The sequence below is a fragment of the Anolis carolinensis genome, chromosome 5 (assembly GCF_035594765.1).
Source record: "Anolis carolinensis isolate JA03-04 chromosome 5, rAnoCar3.1.pri, whole genome shotgun sequence".
Lineage (NCBI taxonomy): Eukaryota > Metazoa > Chordata > Lepidosauria > Squamata > Dactyloidae > Anolis > Anolis carolinensis.
This window is the reverse complement of record NC_085845.1, coordinates 170,117,683-170,140,096: the sequence shown is the minus strand read 5'-3', so window position 1 is coordinate 170,140,096 and position 22,414 is coordinate 170,117,683. Positions and strand designations below refer to the sequence as shown.

Below are 22,414 nucleotides of genomic sequence, written 5' to 3'. Positions count from 1 at the left end.
GAACACGGCTCGGCTCCTATCTTAGGGCATATGCCGCGGCAATCAAAGCTGCAAGGAGAGTCCACCTTGCGGCCAACATTGCGTCCGCACAGAACCGTCCGGCAGCGCTGTTCCGTGTTATCAGAGGGTTAACTCCCACCAATCAAGGTGGGAGCCCTGATAACTCGGCAGCCCGCTGTGAAGCATTTGCTCGGTTCTTTGCGGACAAAGTCGCTCTGATCCGTTCCGACTTTGACACCATATTAACGGCAGTCTCTGAGGATGTAACGAGTGCACCTGCTTGTCCAGTTTTGTTGGATTCATTTCAATTGGTTGAGCTCGAGGATGTGGACAAGATCCTTGGAGAGGCGAGACCGACCACATGCATCCTAGACCCCTGCCCATCCTGGCTGGTGAGAGAAGCCAGAGGGGGTTTGGCCGAGTAGGTGAAGGTGGTGGTGAATGCCTCCCTTCGGGAGGGCAAGTTTCCAGCGAGCCTAAAAATGGCTGTGATCAAGCCGCTGTTGAAAAAGCCATCATTGGATCCCACTCAATTCGGAAACTTTCGGCCTATTTCCAATCTCCCCTATTTGGGCAAGGTCTTGGAACATGTGGTTGCCTCGCAGCTCCAGGGATTCTTGGTGGACACTGATTTTCTGGATCCGGCACAGTCTGGCTTCAGGCCGGGGCATGGTACCGAGACAGCCTTGGTCGCCTTAGTCGATGATCTTCGCCGGGAACTGGACAGGGGGAGTGTGTCCCTGCTGGTTCTGCTGGACCTCTCAGCGGCCTTCGATACCGTCGATCACGGTATCCTTCTGGGACGCCTCGCAGGAATGGGACTTGGAGGTACTGTCCTGCAGTGGCTCCACTCATTCCTGGAGGGTCGGTCCCAGATGGTGTCATTGGGGGACGCCTGCTCGGCCCCACAACCGTTGACTTGTGGGGTCCCGCAGGGTTCTGTATTGTTTCCCATGTTGTTTAACATCTACATGAAGCCGCTGGGAGAGATCATCAGGAGTTTCGGGGTCCGGTGTCATCTGTACGCAGATGATGTCCAGCTCTGTCACTCCTTCCCACCTGTCACTAAGGAGGCTGTTCAGGTCCTGAACCGGTGCTTGGCCGCTGTGTCGGACTGGATGAGGGCCAACAAATTGAAATTGAATCCAGACAAGACAGAGGTCCTCCTGGTCAGTCGGAAGGCCGAACAGGGTATAGGGTTACAGCCTGTGCTGGATGGGGTCACACTCCCCCTGAAGGTGCAGGTGCGCAGTCTGGGGGTGATCCTGGACTCATCGTTGAGCCTGGAGCCCCAGGTCTCAGCGGTGGCTAGGGGAGCCTTCGCACAATTAAAACTTGTGCGCCAGCTGCGACCGTACCTTGGGAAGCCAGACTTGGCCACGGTGGTCCACGCCCTTGTTACATCCCGTTTAGACTACTGCAACGCACTCTATGTGGGGCTGCCTTTGAAGACTGTTCGGAAGCTTCAATTAGTCCAACGGGAAGCTGCCAGGTTAATAACTGGAGCGGCGTTCAGGGAGCGTACTACTCCTCTGTTACGTCAGCTCCACTGGCTGCCGATTAGCTACCGAGCACAATTCAAGGTGCTGGCTTTAGCCTATAAAGCTCTAAACGGTTCCGGCCCAGCTTATCTGTCCGAACGTGTCTCCCGCTATGACCCACCTCGAAGCTTAAGATCGTCGGATGAGGCCCTGCTCGCGGTCCCGTCAGCCTCACAGGTGCGGCTGGCGGGGACGAGACACAGGGCCTTTTCAGTAGTGGCTCCCCGCCTATGGAACGCCCTCCCCATTGAAGTCAGGCAGGCTCCCTCCCTCCTATCCTTCCGTAGGAAGGTAAAAACTTGGTTGGGGGCCAGGCTTTCGAATAAGAATCAGCAGCATTAATTACTATTATGTATACTGGAACTCAATTGACAGACCCAGTCTTTTAAACTTGTACACGCCTATCTATATTCTATAAATGCATTTTATGAATGTTATATGTAAGTTAATTTTTAACTGATTTATAGTGTATTGTACTGTTTTTATATGTCTGTTTTATTGTAAGCCGCCCTGAGTCCCCTGTTGGGTGAGAAGGGCGGGATATAAATATTGTAATAAATAAATAAATAAATAAATAAGAGCCTATCCATTGCAATGACATGCTAAAATGGGATAAATGGATTTTAAAGTACCAGTTTGTTTCAAGTTTGCAAAAGACACTAGAGACAGTTTAAGTAGAATTTTAAAAAATGAATTTTTTTTGTTTGAATAAAGAACATGACCATAGCAGCATCCAAACTGCTATAGCAATCTATATTGTATAGACATGTAGGAAGGGGGGGGGGGGGTGCCACTGAAGAAAGAAAAAGGCTGGAATATAATTTTGGATTGAGATCTTTTAGTGCAAGACCACTCTCTCTAGAGGTTGAACTGGCCTATAGATCTTTTAAAACAGTTTCAGTTCTGAAATAGAACTGAATACACCAGTGAATTGTTATGTTCCAAGTAGCACACACCAGCACAGTAACAGATTTCTCATGACATGCAACAAAACAGATTGGCACACCTTACATCTTAAAAGTAACTCACCAGCCATAGCACTGTGGCCTGCCAAATGTCTCTCTTCCCACCCCCATTTGAAATTACAGGAAGATAGCAAAAGCAAATTTATTCAACACCTAGATATATACAAAAGGTGGGATGCACTCGGGTGGAAGCATCTACAATGAATAATTGCGGAATTTAAAAACAAATAGCTTATTTTTTATTGCTACCTATTTCTAGAATTTTAAGCTTTAAAAAGTTGAACAGTACATGGTGCCAACAAGAAGCCAAATTCAAGGTGGCAAGCTAATATACATGGAAATGTAATTTTATTCCCCATAAAATGGCCAATTCTGAATCTAATGGACCAAAGGAAGGCAAGGTCAAATACAGAAAGCATATTCCTAAATGGTTTCCATCTTTTCAAACCCGTCATTCCTTTTGCTTATCTTTTCCTGTACATCTTTTTTTCATTCCATACCAGAGATTTTTTTTCTTCAAGCTTAAGTCAGATCCAGTAGTGCCTGACCTTTAAGTGTCAAGGTGGCAGAAAGAAAAAAAATCCTAATCTACATTTGAATGTGCTGCATGACTAGACATGAGTAAAGGTCTGTGCTGAGTCTTAAGAGTTTGCATTTTATTTCTGAAACTAAGGTCATAGATCATACTGGTCTCCAGCATTTCAGTAACAAATTCCTAGGATTATTAACATTAAAAACATTTATAAAAGGTTGTGGAAGGGCAAAAACATTAAACAATGGGTGCTGCAAATTAAAATGTCACAATAAACATTTGGAGCAAGTAAAGAAGCCGTATTAATCACTTCTGTGTTGCAATCCTGAATCGATGTTTTGCTTATCACGCAATCAATATGCTTTGGAAGTAAATGAGGTCAACTTCAGAATTTCTTTGAAAAATAAAGAGGCCCAGATTAGGAGCACTCAAGAAGCTTGTTGCCTCCTCCCTGGCTGAACCTGTTCTATGGCTAAGTGCTTTCTACCATCAGGCTGCTTTGGTAGCTGTAAGTCCATGTTATTGCCACACCTCTTTCTTTCACCTAAATTGCTTTTGTACACAGACTACAACTTGTATTCAACATCTGGATGTGATTTGCAACTGGTAATTACAGGTCACAGCATTTCCATTTATGGAATGGAAAGGATAATTTAGGCCTGGCAACACCCATCCTTTTATGACCTGCTTCCTATGGGCCTTTGTCTGCACTAGCAACAAGATGTTATTTTCTTGCTGCTGAACTAGTTCCAAGAGATTAACCACAATGAAACAAAACTGGGTTAGTCTCAAGTGGCTGCCAGTCTTTCTCAGCAGTAGGCAAGAATTGTGGGTTTGGTAACATAACCATATGGCACTGAGGTAAGAAACACAAGTCAGGGCAATGCCAAGAACACATTTACATTCAAATATGGAAGGTATACCCATTGTTTTTTTTTCCTGAACAGATCTAACAAAAGGCCAAAAAGAATAGTTTAGAGAGCAACGGAGACAATACCTTAAGGTAGAAAACACTAAACAATTTTATTGATGCAGTCCTCAAAGATATAGAATTTCAACAGGTTATTTTTTCAGGGAAAATACAAGATTGGTCATAACTCAATGAAAGGCATTAATCAAAAGAAATTCATGTTGCTTGTTTAAGACAGTATGGACTGGAAATAATAGGGGCTGAAATCTTAACTACTTTCTTCTGTCGCAGATATAAAGGCAATGCTGACATCCCTCATTAACATTAACTACTGATGAAGTAATTTCCATATTTAGTTTAGATAGTTTTTTTCTATAAATTGTAAAGATTGAAAACAAAACAAAAAAGCTAACTGGTTTCCTGGAAAACTGTAATCCAAAAATATTGTAGATACTCTCCTCGTCTTCTGCAGGTGCGCTGTAGTGGATGGAGGGGATCACCTTTTCTTGAAGCCATATTTCTTTCGCTCATAGAAGAGATCTGTTTTTGAACTGCCTAGGTTGACAATTTTAGGACAGCCATCCCGCTGAAATGCAACAAGAGAGAGAGTATGTTATAACAAGGGTAACCCTAATTGACTTCTCATACTAATGACAGCATAGGTTGGCTGGGAGGTTAATTAATATTTGCCCAACTATAATACAAAAGCTGGCTAGAGATAGTTATGAAAAGGAAAAAATGGGTGGCATTACAGGGGGACAGAGGAAATAAACAAAAACCTAAATCACAGATGTTCTAATTAAAGGAGGCCCAGTAAATCAATGGAACTTACATTAAGTGTTGACTTAACAAGTTCCTATTGATCCAGCGAGTTTTGTTCAGTTGGGACTAGCATTTGGATTTAGGCCAAAGCAAAGGAGAGAAACAAAGCTTTTAAAGTACTGTTTTAATTAAAATGCTAACAAAGTTCCAAAAAATCTAAACATTTGTAATTCCTTTGTGAGAATACACTGTAAAGATAAAACAATTAGAAAAGATAAAGGAAAGTCATTACTGCTAGTATTAAAAAAAACTCTGCAAAAAACCATAAATGCATTTAAAAGAAATATTCTATAGCATAATAATTCTGTCTATTATAAATTATTCCAGTTATGTTGACATCCCAAAGATTATAATGTACTAATTAAAAAGAAAAGAAAGCACATCCTTGTTAATAAAAGTCAAAAGCATTATACACACTGGAATAAAACATCTGTTTAACATCTTCTCTATACATAAAATAGCAATTACCACTGATGAAGAATTTGGGCAGACTGTAAATGATTGAGAAAGATCTGCTTCTTCGTGGAATGTAAATGCTATATATTACACATTAAAATATTTAATTTCATTTTGCACATTGAAATATTTAGTTTCATAAAAAGGTAAAGGTTTCTCCATGACATTAAGTCTAGTCGAGACTGACTCTGGGGGGTGGTGTTCATCTCCATTTCTAAGCAGAAGAGCCAGCGTTGTCCGTAGACACCTTCAAGATCATGTAGCCATAGAGCGCTGTTACCTTCCTGCCAGAGCAGTACCTATTCATCTACTCACATATGAATGTTTTCGAACTACTAGGTTAGCAGAAGCTGGGGCTGATAGCGGGAGCTCACCCCACTGCCTGGATTTGAACCGCTGACCTTTCGGTCAGCAAATTCAGCAGCTCAGTGGTTTAACCCACTGCATCACTAGGGGCTCATACTATATGTTAAAATATTTAGTTGCATAATGTTTTTAAAAATATTTAGGGCAATAGTTTTTCTGTAGTTATTTATGCTGTATGTGTGCATCTTTATTAAAATCTGTTTCTATAAAGGAATTACACTTTTCAAAACATGCCTGACATTGTAATAAATGCAGGCACTTTGAGAGCTTTGTTGGAACTATAACTAACATATTTTCCCTTTTGAAGTTCAGCAAAGAGTTAGGTACTCTAAAATCTTAAAATTAATTTTGCATGCTTCCACAAAGATTCTATTGAACGTTTAAGTACACAATCTTAGCATGACACTGCAATTCGATTTCTCTACCAGACACATGCAAACTTTCCTCTTTTCCATAAAAAAGCACTATTGGGATAGTGTGGTCTTCTGCTTTGAGGCTCTGCAGATTTTGAAGCATTTTTGAAAACATTGAGAAAGGAAAAAAACAGGGAAGCACAGACTGGAGGATGTATAAAAAGGCAACCCACTGGGAAAGACACAAAGAAATGATAAATTCAGACTCGAGTATGCCTAGAGTAAGTCCTTTGCAGTAAAGGGATATTTAGCTTTAAGCCAGAACAAATTACATACTTTTCACAAATCCTGACCATGAGGGTTTTATACTGTTATTCTTGCTTCAGTTTTCAGCACAGTACCAGTATATTGTCATAATTAACTACTGAAAGTGCCAGAAAATATTTTACAAATCAAAAACTAGCTGAATTCTCCAAAGGGTCAAATTGCAAGCTGGTGAACATAATAACATCACTCATGATTGTTTTCCCTATGGAAAAGGAGTTCATTAAAAAAGATTGCTATTGTAAAAATAATGTCGGAAAGTTGGTATTATTGGTACATTAGTTGACCTTGATTCTTGACTCTACCGTATGTAATACTGCTCATGGAAAACCAAAAACACTTTTTCCATAGATTTCTCTGTTCTGGTCCCCCAGAAAACCCTTTGTATCATTTGCTCTTCTTTTTCATTCGGTCAGTTGTTTCAGACTCTTCGTGACCTCATGGACCAGTCTGCGCCAGAGCTCCCTGTCGTCCATCGCCGCCCCCAGTTCCTTCAAGAATACCATCCATCTTGCCCTTGGTCGGCCTCTCTTCCTTTTTTCTTCCATTTTCCCCAGCATCATGATCTTTTCCAAACTTTCCTGTCTTTTCATGATGTGGCCAAAATATTTCAACCATGCTTCCAATATCCTTCTCTCCAGTGAGCAGTCGGGCATTATTTCCTGGATGATGGACTGGTTGGATCTTCTTATGGTCCAAGGCACTCTCAGGAGTTTCCTCCAGCACGAAAGTTCAAAAGCATCTATCTTCCTTCGCTCAGCCTTCCTTATGGTCCAGCTCTCGCATCCATAAGTTACTATGGGGAATAACATTGCTTTCATTATGCGGACCTTCATTGCCAGTGTGATGTCTCTGCTTTTCACTATTTTGTCGAGGTTGGCCATTGCTCTCCTCCTAAGATGTAAATGTCTTCTTATTTCCCGGCTGCAGTCTGCATCTGCAGTGATCTTCGCGCCTAGAAATATAAAGTCTGTCACTGCCTCCATGCTTTCTCCCTCTATTTGCCATTTATCAATCAGTCTGGTTGCCACAATCTTGGTTTTCTTGATGTTTAATTGCAGCCTGGATTTTTCACTTTCTTCTTTCACCTTGGTGATAAGGCTCCTCAGCTCCTCCTCACTTTCAGCCATCAGAGTGGTATCATCAGGTTGTTAATGTATCATTTGCTACTCAGCAGCAACTACAAACAAGTTTGAATAATTTTTAAAAGAACTATAAAATTCCACTGTTACGCTTTAGAGAAAGAACAATGCCTAAACTGTATTTTGGGTTTATGTCATAATTGCCACTAGATGGAGTTAAGGGCTCTGATGCCACATCATGTTAGTGGAAGCTAAGTCTTCACTGGCATGCTTACAGCAGCCTGCAGAGCCTATTTCTTCTGCCTGGCTACTTCCCCTTAGTATGCAACAATAGAGACGCCGAGTAACCACTGATCAACTGGAGGGGTGGACCTAGGCTTATTCTAGCTGCATGAGGTGGAAAAAGAGCAATCTCAATTCCTAGCACAATGTTTCTCCCTCTTCCCTAGGTGTTCAAGAGCAGGCAAAATGAGCCTGGGTGGGCCTCACCAGCCAAGGAATGGCCAGTTATGACTTGTTACTTAGCTATTAGGGTGCTGGCCAAAGCAAGATATGACCAGGTACAGAGGAAACCACAAATGCAACTGAGAGCTGTCAGCATGCAGGGAAGTTTGACACAGATTACTACAAAGATAAATGTCATCAAAATGTATCTGGCAGCGTGTGTGTATGCAAGGTACAGAACATTAGATAAAGGGTTTATTATAACGATGGTTAAAATACGTAGTTTATATACTATCTGTCTCTCTATCAAAACCTAAGGAGGCTCACAAGACATTTTGAAAAAAATCACGATAATAAAAAGAATGCAAAGCACAATTAAATAAGCTATTTTATCAATAACAGTATTAACCTAAGGCAGTTTAAAAACATACCACTTCATTATCTCATTAACCTAATATATAAGTGAATTCTATTAACAGGACTGCCATCATGTGTGCTCATGTCAAGATTCTGTGAAAAGAGGGGTGTATGTACTGGTTTTATTGAAACGGGAAGCTACAAACACAACAAATGTCAAGATCCAAATATCTTTGAAATTTCAGAGATTCACTCAGCACACTAGCCAGCAGTAAACTTTAGTGATAGGTGATAACTGTTTAAGAGATTAGAAGGGAAACCCCACTTACATCTTTTTCCTGGATAGTGCATTCTTTACAGTAATAGGCGTCTGAGACTCCTGGACCTCCACAGATCACACAGCGTCCTTGATAAGAGCCATAGTTGCACTCATCGCATATACGCACCAATGTGCAGGGCCGCACATACGAGTCACAAATAACACACTTGCCATCACCTGCAGATGAAGTACAAAGTTTTCAGAAAAGATACAGACAAGATAACTTTTTCAAAAATACAGTCCATTAGAACATGATTTAAATGTAAAGTCAATGGGATTTGCTTTCAAGTATATGTTTACAATGGTGACTTCTTGTATTTTAAACCTAAATATACAGTGTTATATTATTTACAGATTGAAGCTCGAGGGAACTTGCATTTACTGAACTGTTCCATTGAATAATTTTCAAGTCACCTGTAGCTAGGTAAATGTTTGTGCTGTGCCCCCCGGTGCTCAGATTAGTCCCAGATTGCCATGGAGAGCCACCTTGAAATTTTTCCTTTGGGTCCCAAATAGCTTCCAACAGATCTGTTTTTGCATATTCTTTTCATTGAGCGTATTTTTAAATCACAATTTTTGTGCCCCATTCAAGGCCAGAGACTCGAGCAATTGATACTTTACTTCAAAGTCCAGAGACCATTACACATAGACACAAAAGACTTCCACCAGTTTCAGGCTGAGGCAACCAACAAGTGATATGCATAAAAAGGTTACTAGAGCAACAGAAAGACTTTGCCTTCTTGGCTAGCTGGGTTTCATAGCCTTGTCTTCTGTTTACAGTGTTCCCTCACTACTTCGCTTTTCGTAGATTCGCTGTTTTGCGGTTTTTCAATAAACTCTAAAAGAATATTATAAATAATAAAAAATTACAATTTACAGCCTAAGGGAGGAAGGAGAAGCTGAAGGGAGAGAAAAGGAGTCCAAGTGGCAATGGGAGGAGGAGGCAATTTATCAACATACGATTGGTTGATAAAGACTTAAAACAGTATATAACTACTAAAATAATGTATAAATATTAAAATAAATATAGCATCCCTACTTCGCGGATTTTCACTTATTGCAGGTGGTCTTGGAACATAACCATCACGATAAGTGAGGGAACACTGTATTTCTGTTTATTTTTACTCTCTTTCTTAATGCAAAGTGAACCTCTAACTTTTGTTCCAAGATAGAAATGCTGTAAATTCCTTTTGTAAAAGCAGAAAAGACAGGTCTTTATGCTATACTCTAAATAACAAAGGGTCTAACTTTCAGTCTTCTTTCTAAGGTATTTTCCAAATGGAGGAGTTAGCATTGTAACTGTCATTTCCACAAGGCTTTGTTTTGGGCATCCTCAGGTCTCAGGTTGGCAGCACACGTCTTCGTTGATGGTATCCATTCATCTTTTCTTTGGCAATTCATGTGGTTGTCACCCTGCAATTTCCAGATGTAGTACTGTTTGTGTTAAAGGTGTTGGTCTCTTCTCATGACATGATCGTACCAGCATAGTCTTGCTTCCTGCATTTCCATGCTGATCGCTTTTATTCCTAGTCTTTGATGGATGTCATCATTTGGCACATGGTTAAGAAGTGTCAAGCCAAGTCTCCATCTCAGCATTTTCATTTACATTGTGTTAAGGACTTGTTCAGGTTTCTTTGTTGCTGGCCAGCACTTTACCCTGTAGAGCAGGGGTCCCCAAACTACGGCCCGCGGGCCACATGCGGCCCGTCGGAGCTATTTATCCGGCCCGCGGGGCAGTAGCTCCCTCCTCCTCTGCCAAGAAAGATGTGTGTGGCAAGGAGAAAGAGGAAAAGGCCTTTCCCTTCTCCCTCGCCCCGCGTGCACCTTTTCTGCTGCCGCTGCCGCTGAAGAAGGAGCACGCAGGGCGAGCGAGGAGGCAGGGAAGGTGAGTGGCTTTCTCGCCTCGCTCGCCCCGCGCGCTCCTTTCCCGCCGCTGCTGTCGAGGAAGGAGTGCACGGGGTGAGCATGGAGAGAAAGCCACTCACCTTCCCTGCCTCCTCGCTCGCCCCGCGCGCTCCTTTCCCGCCGCTGCCGCCGAAGAAGGAGCGCGCAGGGCGAGCGAGGAGGCAGGGAAGGCGAGTGGCTTTCTCGCCTCGCTCGCCCCGCCGCTGCTGTCGAGGAAGGAGTGCACGGGGCGAGCATGGAGAGAAAGCCACTCACCTTCCCTGCCTCCTCGCTCGCCCTGCGCGCTCCTTTCCCGCCGCTGCCGCCGAAGAAGGAGCGCGCAGGGCGAGCGAGGAGGCAGGGAAGGTGAGTGGCTTTCTCGCCTCGCTCACCCCGCGCGCTCCTTTCCTACCGCCGCTGTCGAGGAAGGAGTGCACGGGGCAAGGAGAGAAAGCCACTCGCCTTCCCTGCCTCCTCGCTCGCCCTGTGCGCTCCTTTCCCGCTGCCGCTGTTGCCAAGGAACATAAGCACTGGGCAAACAAGAAGAGAAAGGCACTCACCTTTCCTGCCTCCTTGCCCGCCCCGTGCGCTCCTTTCCAGCCACCGCTGCCACAGAGGAACTTAAGACCTTGCTTGAGGTATCACATTAAATGTACATTGGGGAAAATGGCACACTTCGTTTTGTATTGCACAGAATGTATCCAGTGGCAGTTTCCAAAATGAATACAGAGGCACATCTTATAGAAATAGGTTAACTGTGTTAGTAGGTGGTTGAATTATGTTGGTCAGGGATGCTTTGATTGTTTTGGTGCACAAAGGCAGAAGGGGGTTGGATTAGATGGCCCAAGGGGTCTTTTCCAACCATTTTAATTATGGTATTATTATTATTATTATTATTGTTGACACAAAGACAGAGTATGGCACAACAAACGAGATATATATGATGGATTATTACTATCATTGTATGACACAGCAAACAAGATAGATATGCTGGATTTCGTATCACAAAATCACAAGTCGAACACTTCCCAAGTGTCTAGGACTGTGTGATGTATTTTCGGATGATGTGTGCAGATCCCATTATTATTATTATTATTATTATTATTATTATTATTATTATTATTGAGTGACTATCTGTCAGGGGTGCTTTGATTATGTTTTGTTGCACAAAAGCAAAAGGGGTTTGGACTAGATGGCCCAAGGGGTCTCTTCCAACCCTCTTTATTATTTTTATGATGATGATTATTATTAACATTGAGGCTGTATTTGTTCCCTTTTTGTTTGTTTTTTTACTTCATAATAAGATATGTGCAGTGTGCATAGGAATTTGTTCATAGTTCAAAATAAAAAACACTATAGTTCGGCCCTCCAACGGTCTGAGGGACCGTGAATTGGCCCCCTGTTTAAAAAGTTTGGGGACCCCTGCTGTAGAGGGCTACTGGGCGAACAACTGTAGTGTAGATCTTAGCCTTGAGTTGTTCAGGCATTTTTGAGTCACACAGAATGCCAGTAGTTTGCCACCATTTCAACCAGGCTGCATTTATTTGTAACCATACATCTGCATTGTGTCACCATCTATGGAGGCCAGTGACCCTAGGCATTTAAATTGGGTGGCCTTCTTTAGTGCTTGTCAATTAATTTGAATTAGTTTTTTTTTCAGTTTGAAGGCCACATTCCAGATACTCTGTTTTGGGTATGTTCAGTTAAAGTTCATTTAACTTTCAGAATCCTTAAAAAATAGCATTTTAAAACAGTTTTTCCTTTATGTATATTGTTGATCATAAAAGGTTGCTTTTCTAAACCAATCATTCGTTATTGTTACGAATAGTATGGTGACATGGCTGTAGTTCACAGCTAGTTAGAAGAAATGATGACTCAATTCAAACAGCTACAGTTTGCTGAAGCTGTCTGGACTTCATATGAAATATTCATATCTTCAAATCAACTCACACTGATTCCAGTTTGTTTCAATACATAAATTATTATTCAGAGAGGGCAGTCTGCTTCTCCATAATAAAATAATGTTGCTCCCTACAGATTCATTTTATCTTGTTTTACTCTTAACAAAGATCCCTAACTAATTCCTTGATTTTCTCCATCTTCTCAGAAGGCGGCAACAGAATTGTGAGAGTGTGTGTCTGGGCTCTTATGATTTTTTTCCAGGCAGGCCACACCATTGTTCACTGGAAGTTGATCTCCACAATGAGCTGGAAATGGCCAGATTAGTAACTCAGGGCTAAAATTGTGGTTTACGGCTCCTGACTATTTATGAAGGGCATGCATTTGAGGAAGGGGCTCTGCTCCCTCTCTATTCACCTTCCTGGGAGCAAGGAAGAGACTCCAGGCAGTACTCACAAGAAAGCTATGGGGTGAGGAATGGAGGGAGTGAAACAACCATTTGGTGTGGTTGATTGTATGCTTTGGAAAATAGTCTCTCGCTTATCCAACTTAAACAGGCCGGGAGAACGTTGGATAAACAAAAATGTTGGAAAATAAGAAGAGATTAAAGAAAAGCCTATTAAATGTTAAATTACGTTATGATTTTACAAATTAAGCACCAAAACATCAACAGAAAAGGCAGTTCAGTACACGGTAACATTATGTAGCAATCACTGTATTTACGAATTAAGCTCCAAAACATTGCAATGTATTGAAGATATTGACTACCAAAACATTTACTAAAAGGCAGACTGAGTTGGATAATACAGAACATTGGATAAGCAAAGGTTGGGTAAGCGAGACTACTGTACTGCAAATGATCACCTACATGAAGAGAACATGTTCATTTCCTTGTTTCTTTCCTGTTTTACTTCCTTAAAGAATTAGTTTTATAGTTCTAAAATTGAGTTTAACATTATGTCTGCTGCAGCCCCCAGAATTTCTGAAATGCTCCTTTGGATGGGAAAATTCAGACACAGCACTATGTCCAGCAATACACAACTTCAGAAGATCTCAAAGATGTTTGAAAAACAAGAGATTGTGGGGACAATGACACCTGGACGTAGACTTTGATCTGTTTTATAACCCATCTATATTTTGTTGCCTAAGCTTTATCATTTTTTCTTATCACAACAGAGTTAACCTATTATTAATTTATCTTTATGTTACAAAGGAAAATTGACATAGAGGATCAGCATATATTTTAATACATCTTATTCTCCCATTTTTATATTTTCTTTTCAGACTGAACAGTTTTGTTATAATGGGACATTCAAATTTAATGGATTTTTTAAAAAGTTCTCTATCATCTATCAGTCTGCTGATTTAGACAAAAAGCTGAAACTTCTAATTCTTATGATGATGTGTTCTAGACAGACATCTACATATAGAGAGAATTTTAACCATAAACATAAGAAGGTTAGGTGAGCATTTATCCCACCTCTTTTCAAAACAATTAATCTAACAGGACCTATCTTTGTTTAAATATTTAAAGTTATAAGGAGGAATAAAGATACAATGCTTTATATGAGAAATTATACTCACATTTTTCACATAATCGTCCAATAGCTGCAAAAGGAAAAGGAAGAGAGAAAATAATGGTAATTAGCATTCTGTTATGGTTGAGCCTTATGGCTCCGATACTGGGAGACGTGGTCGTAAGACTCCTCGGGAGTCAGACTCTCTTGAGGAGCGAGAAAGGAAATGGCTGCGGGACTTATTTGCAGAACCAACTGACGAAGACTCCTTTGAGGGTTTTACCGAGGGAATGGAGGAAGAGATGGTTAGCTCAGAGGAGGATGATATGGAATGGACTCGTGTGAGGGAGGATTTGGGTGCCACCGGCAATGATAGTATGGGAGGCGACTGGGGGGTTGCAGGATTAGACCCGTGGACGAGCTGGAGGGATGGGACGGGATCCACAGCTGGGGATGCTGTGGGGCGTAGTCAAAGGTGTTTTAGCTCTGATGAGGATGATGATGATGAGGCACCTGGAATTAGGGTAACAGCTGACAGCGATGAGGAGTTGTAAACTGGCATAAAATGGGGTCTAGAATCCAGGGCTAATTGCGTTGGGCAAGGTAATCTGGACGAACGCTTGGGCTCTTGTTGGGAATTTCCTGAAGACGGGTGTGATTCGTTTGCTGAATACGTAAGTTACCAAGGACACTGGGCATAGACGGCGGGAGGAACTGTGTGGGCTTTTCCTGTGCAACTTGTGTTTAATCTTAATAGCTTGGACCTCCGTCGTCTTTTTGACGGACATTAATTGCCTACTCTGGATTGACGCTGGACTGACTGACTGACTTCGACCTTGGACTATCCCTTCTGTGATTATCGGTGGAACTGGTGAACTAAAGACGTCTGTACCTGGCCTTCGACCTTGGACCGGATTGGGACCCCGCTGACTGCTTCTGCCCTGATTGATGTGTTTGGACCCGGAGTTCGCTTGCTGCTCGGAGGAGTAACAACTTAGTTAATCAACCACAGCTGTTGAGTAGCAGAGAGTAATCTGCTGCCAGCTATTTATGTTTCATTGAATCTTAGTTTACCAGTTTTGTTTGTTTTAAGAGCCAGGCTGAAGTAAGCATTTTTGGTTTAACCCGGATTAAACGGAAGTTTAATCCGGTTTATCTTTTGAACTGTTTTTTAGTGTCTTTTCATATTGAAGGCGAGTTTTTGCCTAGCCCTTTGTCTTTTACGGGCATTTTTGGTTCTGTATCTTTAATAAACTGTGTTGAATCTTATCTGGTGGCGTTCTGTCTGTGACACATTCATATGGAAACTTAGTGTTTAAAGCATTCCCCACATCAATACTTCAATAATTCTTTTAACCCTTCAATATTATTTTCATATGCAGTGATACTTAGCCAATAACACTATGTAACCACATTTGAAAAAAAAATTGTTTCCGCATTGAAAGTGTTATTTCCTGTTTACTTGTGTGGTACTTATATCAAAAGTAGTTGTTATACTCCAGAAACTTCGTTTTTGTGGCTGCCACAAACTATGTTTAATTGGTTAACTATGAGATATTCATTGAAAAACTATAGCAAACTGTGCAGCAGAATGCCCCGCAGTCTAATAAACCTTTCCCATGTTTTTATGATAGAATCAATTAGGAAATGACATTTATAATCCAGAAACAAAATCATGTTACATAGTGTAATGGTTTAAAAGTAAAGCATTTCTTTAAAAATTTTAATAAAATCTTAACTTCCAATATTCCAGGAGCAAATGTCAAACATTACTTATTTCTTACCCTTATTCATGTTTGACCAAACATTCATACAACCAATTTTCATCAGTGTGCAGGAAAGAGATTAGTAGATTATATGGTTTTGGATGCAGCAAAAACCAGGCTAAAAAACTCATAAATATTAAGCATGATTTCAAAGTTGTTATGAGGCTGAAACAGTGGACATATTTCCAGGTATGCACACTTAGAGGACTGTAGCCATAGCCATACATTGTAAATGTCAACAGCACTATATCCAAAGCAAACAATTAAAACTAGAATTATCTTTTGCCTGTCTGCCAAATTTATATTTGTTCATAAGAAAGAGCGTCATTTTCAAAACAACAGAAATTAAAAATCTAATACCTTTTTTGGAAGCTAGGACAAAGAAAGTACTATCATTATGTTAAAAAAATATCAAACAATAGCAATGCCTGATGTTTCATGTACGTCATAGGTCAGCAATGACGCAGATTAAGGTAAGCTCATAAGATAACTCTTTAACATAAAGGAAAGGGCAGGAGTCTAAAGTAAGCATGTTCAGGTCAAGAATATGATTTTTAAAATGCTCACTACTACAGCAACTTTGTTGTGTGCCTTCTCGACTTATGGTAACCTTAGGTGAACCTATCCCAGGTTTTCTTGGCAAGGGAGGCTTGCCTTTGAATTTATCTAAGGCTGAGTGTGTGTGACTTGCCCAAGGCCACTCAGTGGGTTTATATGGCTAAATGGGGATTGGGGATCTGAACCCTGGTCTCCAAAGCTGTAGTGTAATGCTTAAACCACTATACCATGCTGGCTCTCACTGCAGAAAGTACACCCCCCACCTCAATACAAGAGCAGATATTATAACCACTGTGTTTATTGAAAACAGCACTGAATTATAAGATCATATAAAAAAAGGCCTGTGTACATGTGCTAGAAATTTGAGCCAGTGCATGAAATGGATTAGATCCAAGGACTGCACAGAAGTTATGTCTTGCACATTGTGTTCTAATGCATTATAGCTGTACCTAAACAATCTGAGTCAGCTACAATGATGTTGCAATTAGCTTGTTTTCCACCTAGAGTACTCACAATAGCTTACACGCAAACAATAAATTGTATTAAGATGCATTAGGAAAATATGTTACTTCAGATAATCTGCATTCAAAACTGATTACTGTTTTTGACTGTTCTGATTTAAGGCGACACTAAGGCCTAAGCCTCTATTGCAGTGGTTCTCAACTCCCAGAAATCCCAGCCAGTTTACCAGCTGTTAGGATTTCTAGGAACTGAAGGTCAAAACATCTGGGGACCACAGAATGAGAACCACTGCTCTATTGCAATATTTTCTAGGGTTGAGAGTGTGACTTCTTCAGCGTCATCCAGTGGATTGTGTGGCCCTGCATAGAGCCAGCTGGACATCTTGAGGAAAGAAAAAGCAATCGGGGAACATCTATGGCCTCATCTACACTGCCATATAATCCAGTTTCTGAATGCGGATTATCTGCTTTAGACTGGATTATATGGTAGTGTAGATTAATATAAACCAGTTTAAAGCAGATAGTATGCATTCAGAAACTGGATTATATGGCAACGTAGATGGAGCCTATGTTTTACAAAGGAGCTGCCTTGACCTAATCCCCACAGGATGCTGTTTAATCAGGAAAATAGTGCATCCAAATCCAACCAATCCATTTTCCAGAATGGCAAACCAGATTGGAGGGGGGGGGGGGGGGGGAGACCACAACCCTCTCCTTTTCTATACAGAGAATGACAGATTGTTCATTCATGAATTCAAGCCTTATAAGCTAGTTGTCACCATCATATTAGGGGGCAACATATCCCAAGTTTTTATATTACTATGTATTAAGCCTAACACAACATGCTTTCCTTTCACCAGCAGGGGAAGACATTTTTTATTTAAATCAGCCTTTAATGTATAAACATTACTGTATTAATGTATTAATGGATCAGGGTGTGGGGTCACACTCCCTGTGAAAATGCAGGATTGCAGTCTGGAGGTGATCCTGGCCTCATTGCTGGAACCCCAAGTGTTGGCAGTGGCTAGGAGTGCCTTTGCACAGTTAAAACTTGTGTGCTAGTTGTGCCCATACCTTGAAACCCAGATCTGGCCATGGTAGTCCACTCTTTAATAACATCCCGTTTTGATTACTGTAATGCATTCTACGTGGGGCTGCTCTTGAAGATAGTTTGGAAGCTTCAACTGGTTCAGAGATCGGCAGCCAGATTACTAACTGGAGTGCCGTACAGGGAGCGGACAACTCCCATGTTAAGACTGCTCCACTGGCTGCTGGTCTGCTTCCAGGGTAAATACAAAGTGCTGATTATTACTTAATAAAATCCTAAATCAGTGGTTCTTAACCTGTAGGTCCCCAAATGTTTTGGCCTTCAATTCCCAGAAATCCTAACAGCTGGTAAACTGGCTGGGATTTCTGGGAGTTGTAAACCAAATCACCTGGGGACTAACAGGTAGAGAACCACTGCCCTTAATGGTTTGAGCCTAAGCTATTTGACATCCCACATCCCCGTCTATAAACACGCTTTGACTGCAATCATCGAGGCCCTCCTCTCGATCCCATTCACATCTCAAATGTGGCTGGTGGGAATTTTAGCTTACAGAGAAGAGGATGAATAATATCACTAATGCTATCCTAGTGGACCAAGTTGACAACGACTATTTAAGTCTAATTTTATCGAAGAGCTAGATTTTTATACGAACTAGCTTTGCCCGGCCACGCTTTGCTGTGGCTTATGGGAATCATTTGTTGGCCAGGTGGAATAGCAGTGAATAGCCTTTCAGCCTCAAAGCCTGGCCATTTTCTGGAGTAGTTGGAATAGCACCCTCAATTAAAGAGCCTGGCTACTTCCTTAGTAGGGGAATCCTTGTTTGGCCAGCTTGAACTGCACTGAATAGTCTTGCAGCTTAAAAGCCTGGCTGCTTTCTACAAAGAGCATCCTTTCTAGGCCTGGTTGTATGGGACAGAGTGGCATAATGGCTTCAGAGCTTGGGGGTTTTCTATCTAGGGGAAATCTTGGTTGGCCAGGTTAAATAGCACTGAATAGCCTTGCTGCTTGCAAGCCTGGCCGCTTTCTACCTTGCGGAATCCTTGGTTGGCCAGGCTGAATAGCAATTAATAGTCTCAGTGTGGCAGATATGAATGCTGTAATTAGCCACCTTGATTAGCATTTAATGGCCTTGCAGCTTCAAAGCCTGTTTGCTTCCTGCCTGGGAGAATCCTTTGTTGGGAAGTGTTAGCTGGACCCGATTGTTTCCTTTCTGGAATTCCCAATTTCCCTGCTTTCAGAGTGTTGCTCGTTAATTACTGTCCTGGTTTTAGAGATTATATTGTTCTGTATTATACCACAGTAAATATTTCATATTACAGTAGAGTCTCACTTATCCAACATTCGCTTATTCAATGTTCTGGATTACCCAACGCAGTCAGCATTTTAGTAGACAATGTTTTTGTAGTCAATGTTTTCAATACATTGTGATGTTTTCGTGCTAAATTCGTAAATATAGTAATTACTACATAGCATTGCCGTGCATTGAACTACTTTTTCTGTCAAATTTGTTGTATAACATGATGTTTTGGTGCTTAATTTGTAAAATTGTAACGTAATTTGACGTTCAATAGACTTTTCCTTAATCCCTTCTTATTATCCAACATATTTGCTTATCCAACGTTCTGCCAGGGTGTTTATGTTGGATAAGTGAGACTCTACTGTATATTTATAATCTTATATTATCTGCTTAGAACTGGATTATATGAGGCTCCTTCTACACAGCTGTATAAAATGCACACTGAAGTGGATTATATGGCAGTGTGGACTCAAGATAATCCAGTTCAAAGCAGATAATATAAGATTATAAATGGGTAATATAGCTGTGTGGAAGGGCCTTGAGTCTACACTGCCATATAATCCAGTTCAAATCAGATAATCTGTATTTTATAGGCAGTGTGGAAGAGGCCTAATTAAAGAGGCCCTGGGCGCCATTAAATGGCTGAGTGGGTTGCTAGGAGACAAAGTGGGTGGAGCTTAGCCTTCTAACTGGTAGCAATGGGATAGAAACAATTATTCCTCTCCCTCTAATTAGGACTTTATTTTTCTTGGTTTTTTAAAATGTAAAAACACAGTCGGGATGACCATGTCTTTTGTGGCCAAATTTGGTGTGTTTTGGTTGTTTATCAGAACATATATATATATATATATATATATATATATATATATAGATTTTAACTGTTCAGTATGACCAATTATACCAAACTGTTTTATAATTTTTGCCAAAGTTGCTATCTCTGTGTTAATTTATATGTAAATATTTTGAATTTTTACGGCATTGAATGTTTGCCATGTTTTTGTGCTATATTTGGAAGCTGCCCTGAGTCTCTTCAGGGTGAGAGGTGCGAGTTAGAAATAAAATTTTATTATTATAAACATGGATGGCTTAATATTGGGCATGTTTTGTGGGTTTTTTTTGTTAAGTCTGGTATATTTTTAACTGATTTTTAAAAAAAATACGGTTTCTTTTTACATCCTGGGCTACAGTTGCGCCCATACCTTGGGAAGTCAGACTTGGCCACAGTGGCCCATGCTCTTGTTACATCCCGAATAGAAAACTGCAACGCGCTCTATGTGGGGTTGCCTTTGAAGACTGTAGGGAAGCTTCAAATAGATTGCTCACCGGAGCAGTGTACAAGAGCACACAATCCACCTGTTACGCCAGCTCCACTAGCCGCCAGTCTACCACCAAGCACAATTCAAAGAGCTGGCTTTGGCCTATAAAGCCCTAAATCAATGGTTCTCAACCTGGGGTTCCCAGATATTTTGCTTTCAACTCCCAGGAATCTTAACAGCTGGTAAACTGGCTGAGATTTCTGGGAGTTGTAAGCCAAAAAATATTCTGAGACCCAAGGTTGAGAACCACTGCCCTAAATGGTTCCGGCCCAGCTTACTTGTCCGAACGTATCTCCCTCTATGATCCACCTCGGAGGTTAAGATCATTGGGGGAGTCCCTGCTCTCAATCCCACTACCCTCGCAAGCAGAGCCGGCCCTAGGTATTTTTCAAGTGTAGACGAACAGAATTTTGGCGCCCCCCCCAAACCAATCACTGAAAAATAAAATTGTTGGATAAGCGAAAATGTTGGATGATAAGGAAGGATAAAGGAAAAGCCTATTAAACATCAAATTACATTATGATTTTACAAATTAAGCACCAAAACTTCATATTTTACAACAAATCAATAGAAAAGGCAGTTCAATACATGGTAATGTTATGTAGGAATTACTATATTTGAACAGGGATATAGGGCAGTGTGGACTTAGATAACCCAGATAGCCCTCAGTAAAAAAAACAAAACTCTAAAATCAGGACAATAAATAAAGAACAACACTCTGAAAACAGAAGAAATCCAGACAGTAAACAATCAGGGACAGCTAACTCCTCCCAAAAAAAGATTATCCCAGGCAAGAAGAAGCCAGGCCTTGAAGCCACAGGGCCATTAAATGCTAATCAAGGTGATTAATTACAACATTCACACCTGCTTCAAAGAAAAGTTCTTTCTCCCACCCTGGACCTTCTACAGATATATAAACCCCACATACCTAGCTTCCAAGTTCCCACAGACCTCACAATCTCTGAAGGCCCCAAAGGTGGGCTCACGTGGTGTGAAGGTGGGTCCGCGCTGGCCGGAAGGCCCAGTGTGGCCGCCAGATGGCCCGAAAGAGAAGGAGGTGGAGAGTGGTGCCCTCCTCCCAGGACGATGGCGCCCCCAGGACAATGGCGCCACAGGCAAGTGCCTAGTTCGCCTTATGGTTGGACCGCAAGCATAATTGGCGGGGACGACAGATAGGGCCTTCTCAGTGGTGGCCTCTCATCTATGTAATTCCCTCCCTAATGAACTCAGGAAAAAACTTCACGTAGCTGTAGGACCAAGTATTTGAGCAGCAATTGAAACAGTGCAATAATATGAGTGAATTTGTGTTATTGACAAATGGCCTTGGACTATGATTTGAATTAGTGTGATTTTAATTGATTTTTAATAAGGGATGTTTTAACTGCCTGACTTTTAATTATAACTGCTTATTTTGGAACTGTATGTTGTTGGCATCAAATCTTTGTCTGTTGTAAGGCCGCCCTGAGTCTCCTTCTGGTTGAGAAGGGCTGGGTACAAATATGGGAAATAAATAAATACATGGGTTTGGAAGCCATGTGGGATCCCACTCTGGGAGAGCGTTGGCAAAATAAACAACAATAAAAGGATAACCTCAAATTGCCATTGGGTGCAATGTAAACTGTCGAATAAATATGGCCTGATCCCACTATGACTGCCATGGCTCAACGATAAGGATCTGTTAATTGGAAGAAGTCTAAAGACCTTGCAGAACGTACAAATCCCCAATTTCCACAGCATCGAACCATTAAAGCGAGGTCGAACTGCATTAATTCTACAGTGTAAACCGGCTAGACTTCAAAGTCCCATTGCCAAGGGCAGCCCCGCTCCCACCTGGCACCGAACGAGGGAAGGGGAAAGAGGAGGCCCCCGGCTCACCTACTCCGGCCTGCTTGCGGCAGAAGATGAGGTCCGGGTGGTGCTTCGCCATCTTGGGCCTCCTCTCTCCCGCGCGGCGCCGGTTGTCTTCAAACCTCGCGACTGAAGGTCCTGGAAGCAAATAGAAGGCCCGCCTCCACAGAAAGCGGGAATTTGTTTTAACGGCTAGTACAGGGAGTACATAAAGGATTTGCTTCCACTCTCCTTCCAAGGCAAAGCCGTAGTATCAATTTATTTTTGAAGCAGAAGGAAGGATAGAATGATGCGAACGTGTTATATCTTTCTGCCAAGACCTGACAAAGCTCCTCCCCTTTCTTACGTC

General features: G+C 41.5%; 1 protein-coding gene across 2 annotated transcripts; it reads right to left on the bottom strand.

Annotated features, from left to right (window-relative positions):
• Positions 1 to 4,036: 4,036 nt before the first annotated feature.
• Positions 4,037 to 22,407, bottom strand: phf5a (PHD finger protein 5A). 2 transcript variants are annotated; one of them, XM_003220994.4, is made up of 4 exons: positions 22,093 to 22,401; positions 13,839 to 13,862; positions 8,482 to 8,648; positions 4,037 to 4,534 (listed from the first exon to the last, which is right to left on the bottom strand). In XM_003220994.4, exons 1-4 carry the CDS (start codon positions 22,142 to 22,144, stop codon positions 4,445 to 4,447), a joined length of 333 nt encoding a protein of 110 aa, XP_003221042.1. In that variant the 5' UTR covers positions 22,145 to 22,401; the 3' UTR covers positions 4,037 to 4,444. The 2 variants fall into 2 exon arrangements, with proteins under 2 accessions (XP_003221042.1, XP_016849210.1); XM_016993721.2 differs by lacking the exon at positions 13,839 to 13,862 and having other exon boundaries at positions 22,093 to 22,407.
• Between the last annotated feature and the right edge of the window lie 7 nt (positions 22,408 to 22,414).

Coding starts and splice junctions, on each gene's coding strand:
- phf5a (XM_003220994.4), bottom strand. CDS start 22,144: ATGGCGAAGCACCACCCGGACCTCATCTTCTGCCGCAAGCAGGCCGGA. Junction 13,863..22,092: donor CCGCAAGCAGGCCGGAGTAG/GTGAGCCGGGGG, acceptor TTCCTTTTGCAG/CTATTGGACGATTATGTGAA. Junction 8,649..13,838: donor TGGACGATTATGTGAAAAAT/GTGAGTATAATT, acceptor CTTCATCTGCAG/GTGATGGCAAGTGTGTTATT.